The 14,619-nt window shown below is 36.7% G+C and overlaps 1 protein-coding gene across 4 annotated transcripts in view; it reads right to left on the minus strand.

The window, feature by feature from the left end:
• Window positions 1–14,619, minus strand: part of PJA2 (praja ring finger ubiquitin ligase 2) — a 69,140-nt gene that overhangs the window by 11,916 nt on the left and 42,605 nt on the right. For all 4 annotated transcript variants that reach the window (XM_070462677.1, XM_070462678.1, XM_070462679.1 and 1 more), the window contains 2 exons: window positions 10,762–10,947; window positions 6,387–6,498 (listed from right to left, as the gene is read on the minus strand). In XM_070462677.1, coding sequence (XP_070318778.1) covers window positions 6,387–6,498; window positions 10,762–10,947 — 298 coding nt within the window. The remainder of the gene's footprint in view (window positions 1–6,386; window positions 6,499–10,761; window positions 10,948–14,619) is intronic.

The raw sequence follows: 14,619 nt of genomic DNA on the forward strand, positions 1-14,619 counted from the left end.
GGAGAAGGAAATGGCAACCCCCTCCAGTGTTCTTGCCTGGAGAACCCCATGGACAGAGGAGCCTGGCGGGCTACAGTTCACAGGGTCACACAAGAGTCAGAAACAATCAAGTACACACAGATGCAGCCTTATCTTGTTCAAATTACTGTTTTCTCTCTTGTGACTGAGCCCAGCCTGACAGAGAACTAGTGTCAGGCACGGTTCCATGAAGCAAGAATGGGACTAGTGTGGCAGCATCTTTCAGCTTGAGCTCAGTGCTGAGCTCCTTACCAACTGGAATGGGATGCTCTCAAGGCACAGGCTGCAGTGACATCAAAGTTAAACTATCTGTGGTGGAATGCAACGAAGTGCCAACTGAGGCACGTCTTGGGAACCCAGCTGTCTGCCCCATCTGACCTTATGGCAGTAACAATGACTATATAAACTGTGATGTGTGATGGACCCTTCTGAATGTCCCTGCAGGCTCACAAGGAGAAAAGGACAAACCTGGGCCCACTAACTTTCAAAGGGAAGCACAGTATGAGAACCAGAGTGTGCCCGTGATAGTCTTGGAAAAAGATCTCTTATTTCTGAAAATCAAACATACATTTCAAATTAATTCTAAGTCAAGTTTCTCAAAAATTGTACCACTGACTGGTTAAAAAACAGCATGCTAAAACTCAGAACAAGGATATGTGGCTGAATTCAGATGGAACGGTTTTGAATCCTCATGTCACTCTGAGTGTCCTTTACCAGCAGGAGCAGCTGACCACTTTCCTCTACTTGAAAATTCTGGGATAACTGTGTACAGAGCGCTCATCTCTCAGTACTTCTACCCCCAACAGTCAAGTTACCAGAAGACTAGAGCAACCAGAAAAGGCAAGATGATTGAGGACACGAGAATCCTGAGAAACACAGGTTTGGGTCCCACCCCAAAGTAAAGAGTCCTAACCAGGTAGATCCTTGCTTAAGAAAGGGAAAATAAGGAAAAAGGACACTGTAGCTATCAATTACAGCCTGTGACCAAACACAGAAAGGACTAGCGGCTTTGCAGATTTTCTATCTGCTTGTTATATGTGTATGTTTATTTGCATCTACTAACCATTTTTTCCATCCTTCCCATTTTTATTTTATACAACAATCAACTTTACAATTTAATCTTTATGTAAAAGAACATTCAGTATGACTGACTTAACTTGTGGAATCATTAACATAGCCAGCAATGAATGCAATGACCCTTGGGGCTCTTCATCTGCTCATCAGGGGAAAGAGAGAAAACTTATGTTGCATCCTGTTAGACAGAAACATAACTGCTGTGTATTGGATGGGAGTTCAAATGTTTGCTGAAAGGGGTATACAGAGTCCAAGCAGTCAAAGATACATGGACTGTTCCTATGACCAATTATCATTTCTCGGGTCTAGATTCACTACTTCTACGAGCTCTGTGAGGATGCGTCTGGGCCGTTTACGTACTTTCCCTCCTGACAGCTATCATGAGGATGCTGACGAGCCGGCAGAGCAGGGAAAGGCCTTGGCTCCCGATCCTCGTGAGAAGCCCAACCAGCTTCTGGGGCACCAACAGCCTTCTCCAGCAGCAGATTCCTGCAGTGCACACAGCTTCTCTTGCACCCAGCTCTTGCAGGGCATGCGGCCAGTAGGCTTCCTCAGCCCCCACCACGGACAGAGCCTTCTAGGCAGACACCACCCTCCAGGGCTGATCTTCCCCGAGTCCGGCCAGCTGAGGACCACGGTGACTCCTCTGCTATTCACTGAGCCACGGCTGTGCCGTCTCCACCAAGGTGTGGATGCCAGACACCAAGCCCAGTGCGGACTCTTCCCTAGGTGCTGGCTGCTCCGTGTGTGTGCTTTTTCTATATTCTTTAGAAAGCTCTTTGTTACTAAACACTCCCCTTTCATTCTAATCCCTTGTTATAGTGATTTTTACATATATTGAAATCTCAGGTATTTATTAGTACTACAAATATGCAGTCATCAGAAAGGAATAATTAACGCATTGACACAAACATGTATTAAAGCACAGTTAACCTGGAATAACCTCCCCAAATGGATCTTCCTGTAAGTAGTATCCCTTCTTTTTGCTTATATGTAGCACAGATGAGTTCTCTTTATATGAAAACTTTCCCATAAAGAGAGAGGGAAATGGAAAGTAAGAGGCTGTTACTTGTCTCTTCTTTCTCATGAGTAACTACAGCTGCAATCATGAATGTCCTTCAATTCCCTATGTACTTCTCAAGGTAAACTCTGCAAGAACTCATCTGTAAATTTCAATATATGTAAAAATAATTTATTGTCTTGGCACTTACATATATTTAAGATGACCTTGGGTCACTTATAAGCAACAAGGGCAAGAAAGACCACTTTATAGCCACTGCTATGAAAATCCATAAAAATCTGTCTACATCTAGTACAATATATATTCAAACGTTAGTCCAAGTGTCAGAAAGACAACTGGATGGCCTAAACAGCCTTAAAGCAGCACAATCCTTTGTTAGCACAGAATCTAGTTTCTAAAGAATAAAATAATTTAGTTTTTTTTTTTTAAGGTTTCAATGCTATTCTTAAGTAGATTTTGTTGTTTTTTTTTTTTCCATTTATTTTTATTAGTTGGAGGCTAATTACTTTACATCATTGCAGTGGTTTTTGTCATACATTGAAATGAATTAGCCATGGATTTACATGTATTCCCCATCCCGGTCCCCCCTCCCATCTCCCTCTCCACAAAGAATGAAGATTTATACCAAATGATTTATCACGGACTTTGAAGGACTACTAATTCCAGACTTGTTGGATTATTACCACTTGGCTGACTGATCATTTGAAGGCATTTTTGAATAATGCCATTTACTGAGAGCTTGTGACAGCACCAGGTATTTTGCTATGTTCAAAATTTTGTTATTTGCATTTTGTAGATGAGGACCTACAACTTAAAGAGGTTAAGTCAACTATCCAAGGTCACATTGCCTAAAAGAATTGCTCTAACTCAAAAGTCTATGTGTTTATCTCATTTACTATCTTTCGAAGGCCTACACCCCAGTGTATATAAGTGCTCTGTAAAACTGTAAAGATTTTCCTCAGGGCTTATGGGTAAGGAGAGTCTTAAGAGACCAAATTTCAATTAACTTTCTTATGTAATCTTTCTTCAAAGGAATCTGCCTAACAATGTATCTCCAATCACACTATCATGCTGGCTCTCTTACTCTACATTCCTTTTTTATACTCACCTTTTTTTCCACTTTATAAATAAAAGCATACTTCTTTCCCATTCAGAGGGGCAATCTGAAATAGTGGGGTCAAACTGAACTATAATGACTGAAAAACAAATCTTTGCAGATGACTTCCAATTTTCCACTTTCAAAAAAAAACTGAAGAAGGCTCTCAACAAGTTTTGGGGATTTTGGCAAATACCTCAGAAGAATTCAGTGACAATGCTATGATAAATTCCGTCCATCCCTACCAACTGATTTATCTGAATAAGGTTTCTCAACCTTCATTCATAAAGATGAAAAGTAGAAATAAAGTTCATGCTGACTTATGTCTCATTCTATAAATAAGAAAAATTCACTCAATCAGGAAGGATAAAAAAAGCCTCCATGTCATTAAGAGATGCATTTCTAATGAAAAGTTTACTTTATGTTTAAGTAATTATATATAAAATTTGTATATGTTTGTTCTTAATCAGTAGATACCACAAACAACTTTAACTCAATCTACACCAGTTTTTTTACATTTAAATTCTTGAAGATAGTTTTACTGCAAACTGGTATAATTGGTTAAATAATGTTACTTAGGTTTTATGCTAAAAATCTTGAGATGTCAGTGTCAAGGTGTACAAAGGAATACTTAAATTTTGGGGAGACTGAGTAAAAAGTTTTAATACCACTGTTTCAAACAGTTAAAAATCTTAAATATTTTGCCCTATTTCTCACTCAAATCTGAGAAAGATATGAGGAAAATGTTTATTGCCAATATATTAACCAATAGCTACTACGCAAAAAGAAAGGTCAGTCTAGTGTTGGAAAAATAACAGAAATGAAAACAACCACTGCCAAAGAGAGATAGTGTTGCTAAGAAAACAAAAACAAAATGCTCAGTTTGTCTTATTATTCACTTGTTTTTCACTTATTTACAAAATGTTAGTGTTAAATCTAAAAGGAAAAATCCGAAATTATAAATTATTTCAGTTCATTTTTCAAAATTATTAAACAAGTGTATGCTAGACCTGGACAAATAAAGATTTCTAGAGTCTGACAGGAAGAAGGAACTGTACTGGTTCTCTAGGAGTGAAATATGTCTCAGTCAAATCCAAATAAAGTAAAGCTGAGCACTAAATCTGAAGACACAGTTATGCTGTGGGGAAGGGAGACATTTAACGCCGCTAACCTGAAACACAGATAGGTAAGAACGACTGAGTGCGTACAGCCACGGGGGCCCCCTGAGAACAGAGGGCGGCAGTGAGAGTCTAAGCTCCCTGGACATGCGATGCTCTTCCCTGCCTCCTGTCTTTGCAGCGCGCCATGACCCTCATGACAAGCCTCTCTGGCTCTTCTTTCAAGATGCCAAGCATCACATTTCTCATCAATAACAAGTAATAAAGTTTTTAATTTTCAAAGCTTCTTTCTAAAGATATTACCACATTGTAGGAGATCATAAACCACTAGCATAATGGGAAAAAAACTATCTAAGCACTGCAAAACCAGACTCTAATACTGATGTATTCCATGTGGTCACTTAAAATTTGTTTAACTCAAGGAAGTTAGTAATCTTCAATCTTTATATATTCTATTTCTGATGGAGGTTATCATGCTGTGCCACTGTTTTCATGTCAGCATTTGGCAAGGCAAGTTACATAACCTGGGAAAAGTCCTAAGAATATATAATTCTGTCTCATGATGTTCTAACTTTTCTTCTAGTATAAGTATTTCCCACCCCTCCAAGTTTTACTGCAATATAATTTATATACAGTACCATGTAAATTTGATGCATATAGCATGATGATTTGACATAGATTACATTATGAAACCATTATCCCAAGAAGTCTAGTCAACACCCATCATCTCAATAGATGAAAAATTAAAAGAAACAGAAAAAAATTATTTCTTTGTAATGAGAAATCGTAAGATTTACCCTCAACAATTTTCACATATAATGTTAATATACAGCAGTGTTAATTATATTTATCATGTTGTACATTACATCTCCAGCAGTCATTCATCATGTAACTGGGAGTTTATGCTTCTGACTGCCTTTATCCAATTCCCTCTTCCCCGCAACCCCTTGCCTCTAGTAACCACACACCTCATCTCTTTTCCTGAGTTTGTTTGTTTTCAATATATAATTGACCTACAACAGTGTAGTAGTTCATTAGTACACTACCAACATAGTCATTGGATATTTCTATACATTTCAAAATGACCACCATGATACATAATATTTCTGCTATGATCACTTTGAGAAAAACATACAATACAAAGAGTAACTAAGAACAATGATCTCCATGGGAGGTTACACACGCCTCAGTGGCACCAAAGCAGTACACGAGAGGTAACTTTTGTGTGTACACATGCAAGTGGGCGTGCATATGTGTAGGTAAACAGGTCTGTCTCTTTCTGTTACCTACGTTACAAATCTAATTCATGAGATTTCAAGATACCATTACAGTGTTCCTGAAAAGTTCTCTCAGGAACTTTTGGTTCTTTTACTTTTGACTCATTCATGTTATTACTATTACTATTAGTTATTACTAATCACTATGGAGACTGATTAAAAGACTTCTTAACAATGACATTCACTGGTGCAATGTCAGTCCCCAAACATGAAAAAGCTTGGGCTTTGGATCACAGCCACATACAATTTTGAAGAAGCTATTTGTGTTTTGGTCAAACAAAGCAAAGAAGGCAAGACAAATAGGCACCAAATGTGCCATGTTTATAAACCTGTGTATGTGTGTGGGGATGAGGGGGAGTAAATTTTCCAATTGCATTAAGCAGCTAGATAGATTCAGAAGCCATACGAACCAAAAAAGAGAAGTAATTTGAAATATATCTTTAGATATCTTTAATTTCATTTAACAAATATACTTGTGTGTACGTGTGTAAAAAATTTCAGATTCACAGACCTGTATAATTCAATAGAGGAAATGTATTTCCTAAATGTAAACAAAACAAATACTATATTCTGCAGTAGATACTGGAGAATACTGTAATTTTAGGCAAATAGGCAGGATGCCAAGTATAATTTATATACACACACTGAACCACCACTCGGTAATTGTTATTATATTGGCAAGAAAATTATTCACCTTTTCTTAAAAGCAGTTTAGAAAAATCTTTAATTTTTATCACTGTGCATCCCATCAACCACATATGGGTACCAGAGCACTAAAATACCTCCATAGCCTGGGCTAGGCGCTCTTCCAGCGCCATGTAAGTGAGGAACTGAGGATCCACGTAAGAAATAGCTTCAGCAACTCCGAGTCCATCTGCGAAGCCATCAAACAAGCTGGGGGAAGAAAAGTATAACCGTGATTTGAGAAACCTTTATAGTGAAGATATAATTATATACTAGCATACTGACAAGCCAATAAACACACAAGCAGAAAACCTTAAGAAGAACCCAACAGAAAGTTAAATGCTAGGTGTAAGGATTTAAGATACCATTCCCATCCCTAACAGGCTGCCACACTCACTGCACAAAGTTTTAAGAAAATTCTCTACTGTTTCTAGTTCTAGTTCTGGGGACTGTGTATGGCTAGGATAAAGGCAATACTTTTTCTCTACTAATTCTTTCCCATGTCCTCCCCCTTTATTTTGGTTTCCAATTTAAATTTTGGTGAGAACATGATAAGAATTACTCCATCTATTTTAATTCTATCATTGTTCAAAGCCTTTTTCTTCTCTTACCTTGTACTGCTTAATCACTCTGGGCTTAAGAATACTTTATTTTCTCAAGTTTTTCTCATCAATTTATCTTTTATTTTTCTAAGGACTAGGGTTTCTCCCCTACCATTCAGTTTGAAAAAGATCTGAGCTCCTAACTGCTCACTTCTATTACTCTGAAGGGTTGTAAGCCACTTGAAGACAAAATTATGTCTTAATCTGGTTCTCATCTTCTCCCCTCCACCTTTATATATATACACAGATTCCTCCCTTTCCTCCAGTCTTGGGAATACTAAATACTCCAAGATTCAGAAAACATAAGATATGCTCAGTCATCTTTCTAAATCTTGTTCTGTTGGAATTCCATCCCCTCAATTATCCTTTCTGCAGATAAATCCTAAGCCTCTACCTAATTTCCAAACAGATGAGGCATTCAAGAAACAGCAGAACCACTTCCTCCGTGCAGGAAACATATTGCTTTCTAAGCAGGTGCATGTGGTATAGGAGAACCCTCATTAGAAGTTTGAATGAAGTGCTCTACTTCTGCCTGCTGAAGCAACAAACTATGTCCACTTTCCTCTTTCAAGTGATGAGAGTCAACTATCCCCTAATAATTCTTTTCATGTCTAAGCTAAACAAATCTAGACACTCAGAGCATAATTTGGTTGTAATCTGGTAACTGAGGAATGATCAGCGAACATTAAACATTCCAGTATTGTTCACTTGGTAAACACCATGGTAATAACTGTCTTAGTAAGAACCACCAAGGACACTAGAATGAGTAGTTTGAGAGGAAACAGGTTATCTTCCCATCCGATGCTTATTTAATTATAAAGGTAAAAATGGCAACCAAAGTGATGAGATCTGAGAGACAGTTACCTGCACCAAGTGATCAGAATTAATATCATCCTGGGACAATCCAATACCACATGCCTTCTGAAATGCACTGAGAACAGAACACTGCTTCTATGGTGTGCCTGCTAAAAATGTAAAACTCAAATCTAACTATGTCATCAGATAGAATTAACCGGAGTCATTCTACAAAATAAATGGCCTGCACTTTTAAAAATACCAAATTCATAAAAAAACAAAGACTGAGGAAATGTTTCAGATTAAAAGAAACGAAAGAAAACAAGTTAACTAACATACCCTGGACTGCATCAGAAAAGAATTTCTCAAATGGCATTAGTGGGGCAATTATGGACATTTGAATAGTCCTGTAGATTAGAATAGTACTTGTATCAGTGTTGATTTTCTGATTTTTACAATTTTACTGTATTATATAAGAAAATGTTCCCATTTTAATGAAATTCATTCTAGGTGATTTATAAGTAAAGAGGCAATCATGTCTGCAACTTACTAAATCAATCAGAAAAAAATATAAATAAAGGAAAGAATGGCAACATGAATGTGGTAACAATATTTACAGAATCTTAGTGAAAGGTATATGGGAATTTTCTGTACTGTTGTTTGCCATTTTTCTGTAACTCTGAAATAATTCCAAGAGTTTTAAAAATTCTACTCTTGAACCATGATTACAGCCATAAAGAATTAATTTCTCACAATCTAATTAGGTTAATTATTATGCCTCAACTTATTAGGTTGATTATTAAAAAATAATAGTTGCAACCCAATTTCTAACCAAGAGAAAGCTTAAATTGTTACCAAAGAATAAATAGATGGTACATTTGGGATGTGTCTAAATCTAAAATCTGTTTTCTCCACATCAACTCCTGCCACACAAATCCATGAAATAGTCTCTGTGAGACTATTATTTCTGTGAGTTAATGAAAACAAACACGCAAACTTTTGATAGAGGATTTTTTTCCATTTTCCTTTAAGCTAAAATAAAAAACCAAAGGCTTTAATTTTTTTTTTTCTATGCAGAGGCAAAACTGAAAAAAAAAAAAAAAGTGTTAAATTTTGGAGTTACATAAGAATTGCTGCTGTTTACCATGGCTATTCCTTTAAGATGCCAAAATGACATGCTACTTTAATGTGAAAATCAAACCATATTTTTACCTTATCAACACTTAGCTACTATCACATAAATCAAAGAGAATACCACCAAATCAAATAACGAGGTGTTGCCATATTTAGACAAAATTCAGAACAATAACTTCAAAAATTTTGTCTTAAAAATTAATGCTAAATTGTTTTCCATATTAAAAAAAAACAAACTGCTTTGAAGCTTCACAACTTGCGGAGCAATCAGTAATGTCTTTACAATCTTAACACAACAGCCATATCTAGAACAATCATCAGTGAATTAGAAGCTTTCAAATTTAAGTTAAAATTCATTCAATAAAGACCTCAATCATTTCTTCAAATTTTTATGAGAAACCTTTTTTGAAGGTTATTTAGAAATATATATATCAAGATCTTAAAAAAAATAATCACATTAGTAATATCACCTCTTATTAACCTGTCCTAAGGAAACAACCTGATGTACAGACCACGTTTTAAGGGTGACAAATTTACTGCACTATTCAACAAGGAAATCATCAAGTAAATGTTAGTGCCTCTGTAGGATGGAGCATTTATAGTGTTTCTCCTATGAACCCTGTGTCTCCCAACATGCAGAGACAATGCTGAACAGACAACCCTGCTGAGCACTGTCAGAGACGGCTGTGCGTGAGGTCATCAGGAAACACGGCAGGAGGAACAAGCTCAGTATCAGGGGAGTGGGCAGAATGAAGGAGGGAAGAAATCAAGGGGGTGCTCAGGGTCACGGACGAGGACTAGGTCAGGTCACTGACTCCATTATGCTTGGGGAGACAGGACACAGGCCTCAGAGAGTCTTTAGGATGAGTTACAAGCTAACTGTGTGGCTGTGAGGAAGGCCCACTTCTGCTTCTGTAGCAGGGTCACTAAGGTCTGCTCCGATTCTTCCCCCGGGGAGGGAGAGAGATCAGCAAGGAGAATCATGGAGACACTGAGTTTCGTGTCTGGAACAATTTAGACAAGTACAAAGAAAAACATTCAGAAAGAGAAACTGAAGGCACAAAGAAGGCCCTAAAAATATATTATCAGGGGTCTGAATGAGTTTCTTATCTTTATTTTTCTAAATTTTCTGTAATGGAATTTTAACTGGAAAAACAAGACAAATTCTTAAAAATATATCTGTGCAAAGATGAAAATAAGGGTAGCATCAAGCCATAATTTTTTCCAGAAAATAACAAAAACGGAGTAGCTGGAACAAACATTCTCTCTACATCTCAGTAATTATTTCAGAGGGCTCTGCACACTTGGAAAAAAAAGTCTAAGTTTATAAACCAAAACAGATAAATTCTGATCATTCATTCAATCACAAACAGTAACAATTCTATAATCCATTTAATGTGTATGTTACTTTTATTTGAAGCTCACTATTCTTTGCAGCATGAAGTAAATTTAATTCATTCAACATCTCTGGGAAGGTACAATTGTATCTTCCATATTTTGCAAATACAGAAGGAAAACTACAGTCTTGATTCTGATTCAATCACAGGTTTCGAAATTCTTCAAGTAGTATTCATCATGGACTTTTATTTTTTACAGGATTATATCAAGTGCTGTATTAAGGGGATCAGGACACACAATATATATTTGTCATTAAAAAATTTTTAACACCAAATTTAAAAGTCATAAACCTGAAACAAGTATGTAAATAACTAGGATGTAAGGCAAGCATCCGTAGAGTTAATGGTCAAAGAATGAATAGGTCAGTGACTACAGTTCATGTAGGAAGCAGTGTCTGAAATGAGCTTGGAAGGAGAGGAAGACTGACAGATGAGAAAAATGAAAATATTTCTTAGCTGTCAGAGATGCAGGTCTCATAATTTAGACTCATGAACGAATTCTACTCAGTGATCAGTGAGCACGGTGAGCACACTGTGCTACATACCTCCAGTCCACATCCAAGTCTTCACTCACACTGGAGTCATCCTCAAGGTTATTGTTACCATCCAACATGAAAGCTTCTGGCTGTGCAAATTCGTTAGCGGGCTCATTCCCTTCATCACTGCTGCTTTCATTGACTTCATTGTACTGTAACCAAGGAATTTCTCCCTCTTCCAAGGATGTTTGTTCCCTAATACAAACATTTTCATGGAAGAAAAAGTATTATTATTTTAAAATACATCATAAATTTTTTCTTTAAAGAGCTCTCTTTAGTGCAAGTAGATACTTTATTTGAATTCTAAATTCTTGGTACTTACATGATTCTTAAAAATCTGCCTTCTTTAGATGTAGAATTATTTTAAAGGGAAGCAAATTTGTTATTGGGTCATATGTATAAAGAAATAGCTCCTAATTACCTAAGAATATGTTTATTTGATACATATTATCTATACTCTATTTTCTTTTTGCAGGAGAAAAATAAGAAAAACACCCTAGGTAATCTGAATTGTTAGGTCCCAATCTTGAGTAGCTTCCCTCAGTTACAATAACCGCCGCCCCCACCCCCCCCATTACTCTCCTGCTGTTCTCTCTCCCCAGAGCACAGGGAGATCAGCCCACCTTGCAGACACTCCCTCTACCTTTGAAATGCACTTTCACCAGATTTACACACTGCCACTCCCCTGCCTGGTTCTCAGATCAGAGGAAATGTCACTTCTTTAAGGGAAGCCTGTCTTGACCACTCATTTTAAGCAGCTCACCAGTCACTGCTGATATATAGCATTCTGCTTATTTTCCTTATAGACCTTCCTTTTACTTATCATTTTCATGTTTACTGTTAGTCATTCTTCCACTAGAAAATAAGCTAACAGAAACAGGGATAGACAAGTCAATGACACAGATAAAGAAAATAAGAAAAATGAAAGTATTTCAAAACAACAGGGGAAAAGACCACTTGATAAATGACACTGAGATAACTGGGTATCCACATGGGGGGAGGGAGGGACATTACATTTTGATGTCACTATTTAGCCTTAAATAAATTCCAGATCTGTTTTATAAAAATGCATGCCTGCCTTCAATACCTCTAAAAAAATCAAGTACTAGAAGGACCGCAAAAGAAATTTTCACAAAAATCTGTGTCGTTCTAAACATGATACAAAATTTTGAAGCCAAAGATAAACTGATTGCTAAACTTCACAACACACACAATAAAGAAAATACTCATGGAAAAGTCAAAACACCAAAAACTTGGACACAAAGACCAAACTGAGAAAAATTAATAATTATAATACATAAGAAAAAATGGCATTTCAAGGCTGCAAACACTGAACAAAAGCTACTTTCAAATTCACAAGTAAGACAATTATACTAGTAGAATTTTCTTATTCATTTTATTTGACAAAAATATACCTTTTAGTATACCAAAAGGAGGTTAAATAAGATAGTCTCAGGAAAGTTTCATTTTAGTTTGGGTTTAAATGAGAAATAATGTTATACAACAATTTTATGTATCTCAACTTGCAGAACGGCCAATTAAAACTCTATTCATTCTAATGTGCAAATTTAACTTTAGGGATAAAAACATTTATGAAAGAGATGTAGACAATGCCCACATACAAGAATCAACCCATTTTCAATACAAAGAAACTATCTCCTTCTACACCTAAATCCATAAATGTTTAATTTTTGCTCCTCAAGTACATGTCAGAATAACATGTTTATACAATTTAGTCTAATAAAATGAGAGAAATGAGCATACCCCAAAATATGCTTGTTTTGTTAAATTTTTAATGTCTAATACATTAAGACAGTAGATGCTTTCTTGTGCATAATTTAGTTTCAGTAAAATTAAGCCTCAAACAATTTTAAAGTACAAATCAAACTAAAAGTCCCTGCACAGCAGGGAAGTGTCCCCTAACTCTCCTGGGACTCACTTGCCTCCTCCTAGACTGGCAACTTCTCAAGGGCATAAACGCTGTCTCTCCTCATTACCCTGGAGCAGGGCATGGCAACCCACCGCAGCGTTCCTGCCTGGGGAACCCCATGGACAGGGGAACCTGGTGGACTTCTGTCCATGGGGTCGCACAGTCAGACACGCCTGAGCCCAGCGCACTCATTAGAGCCTCACTCCCTGAAGCATGCGCTTGACACTTAATAGGTTCTCTCTGTGTTGCAAATATAATAATAAACCCTTGAAAATCTTTTAAAAGTCAAATAATTTAGAGATTAAGCCTAGAATAGTCCTTGGAAATGTCTGTTATTTCAATGTACACCTACAAGAAATACATTTTTAAAAATTATACAGCTATCAAAATGACTGTTATGCTGTAATTCAGATATCATAAAACTCAAATCCTTGGTTGAAAATTATTCAGTATAAGAAATATTAATTTATGAGTTTTTTAAATTCAAAGAAGAAAAGTAAAATAAGAAATTATTCTGAATCTAAACGATAATGTCATTAATACTATTTCAACTACATAGATAATCCTTGGCTACATATTTTGCTTAAACATTTGTTTCTGTCTTTCACAACTCATGATAACACAGTTAACAGAAAATAAGTGCCATGTGGCACATGCTCTCAAAGTATTACATAAAGTTCATTCATCATTCAACACAAAATTGATCAGGCTAGAAGAGCGGCACTGTGGTTGGACCAGAGTTGGCCTGATAGCATAACAAAAGGAATTTTGATCTTAAAAAAAAAAAAAAAAAAATTTTTGAACAACAGGACAACAGAAGTACCCAGGACCACCTGTTTCCTCCCCACTACTAAACAACAGGGTCAGAAGTACCCAGGACCACCTGCTGCCTCCCGACGAGCTACAATGGAGGAGTCTTTCTCTGATCCTAGAGGCCGTCTTCCTGAGGTCTGGATCATCTTCTCAAGAACCTCACTTACCTTTAGTCTAATTATCAGTCAGTTACTTTCTCCTTGAAAATTCTATAAGCAAACAATCATGTTTCTAGGTTTTTAGGGGTGAGGACAGCCCTTTTCTAGGTCCAAAATCCACTTGGAATCTCTTCCCTTTTGTAAAGAACTGGGTTATCTTCGTTTTCTCATCTTCAATTCCATTTTTTAGTTCCTTTTTTTCCCCAATGCAAAATACATACAACCTATTTTAGTTATACAGTATATTATACTGAACAACCACAGACCAACCACCCAGGCCAGGAACTAGACTATTACCACTGACTAGGATACACCTTGTGTTCCACATTTTTTCTGCCCCCTTGGCCGGACACTCCAGAGCAAAATACCATCATGTTGATGCTGTTTTCATTCCACTGCTTTGTGAAAGATGTATTCTATACTTAAGATATTTACTATTGCCTGTTTTTAAACTTTATGAAATAGGTATGATACACATTTTCCCAGGAATGGTTATTCTTACTCAGCATTCTATCTTTAAGATTCATCCATATTTCTGTATGTAACTTCATTCATTACCACTGCTGTGTAATACTCTATGTATGTATACATTGACTTTGCTTATTAATTAATACTTGGGTAATATCCATCTCAACAAGCAGTGTTTAAGAACTGATTTACATCCTCCCAAACACCTGACACTGTTGATACAGCACATGATTAAAAGAAGACACCTCCTTGTGATCCTTCTGTTGTTGTTGTTGTTGTTTTTTGGCTGCACCACATAGCATGTGGGATCTTAGTTCCCCAACCAGGGATTGAACCTGCACCCCTGCATTAGAAGCACAGAGTCCTAACCACTACACCACCAGGAGGGGCCCTCCTTGAGTTCTTAATATACACCCCCTGATTACTAATGATCTAAGCATCTTTTGATATTTTTATTCACTGTTACTATTTACTCTTCAATGAATTATCTGCTCAAGG

This window comes from Odocoileus virginianus, unplaced genomic scaffold, assembly GCF_023699985.2.
Source record: "Odocoileus virginianus isolate 20LAN1187 ecotype Illinois unplaced genomic scaffold, Ovbor_1.2 Unplaced_Scaffold_8, whole genome shotgun sequence".
In the NCBI taxonomy this organism is placed as follows: Eukaryota; Metazoa; Chordata; class Mammalia; order Artiodactyla; family Cervidae; genus Odocoileus; species Odocoileus virginianus.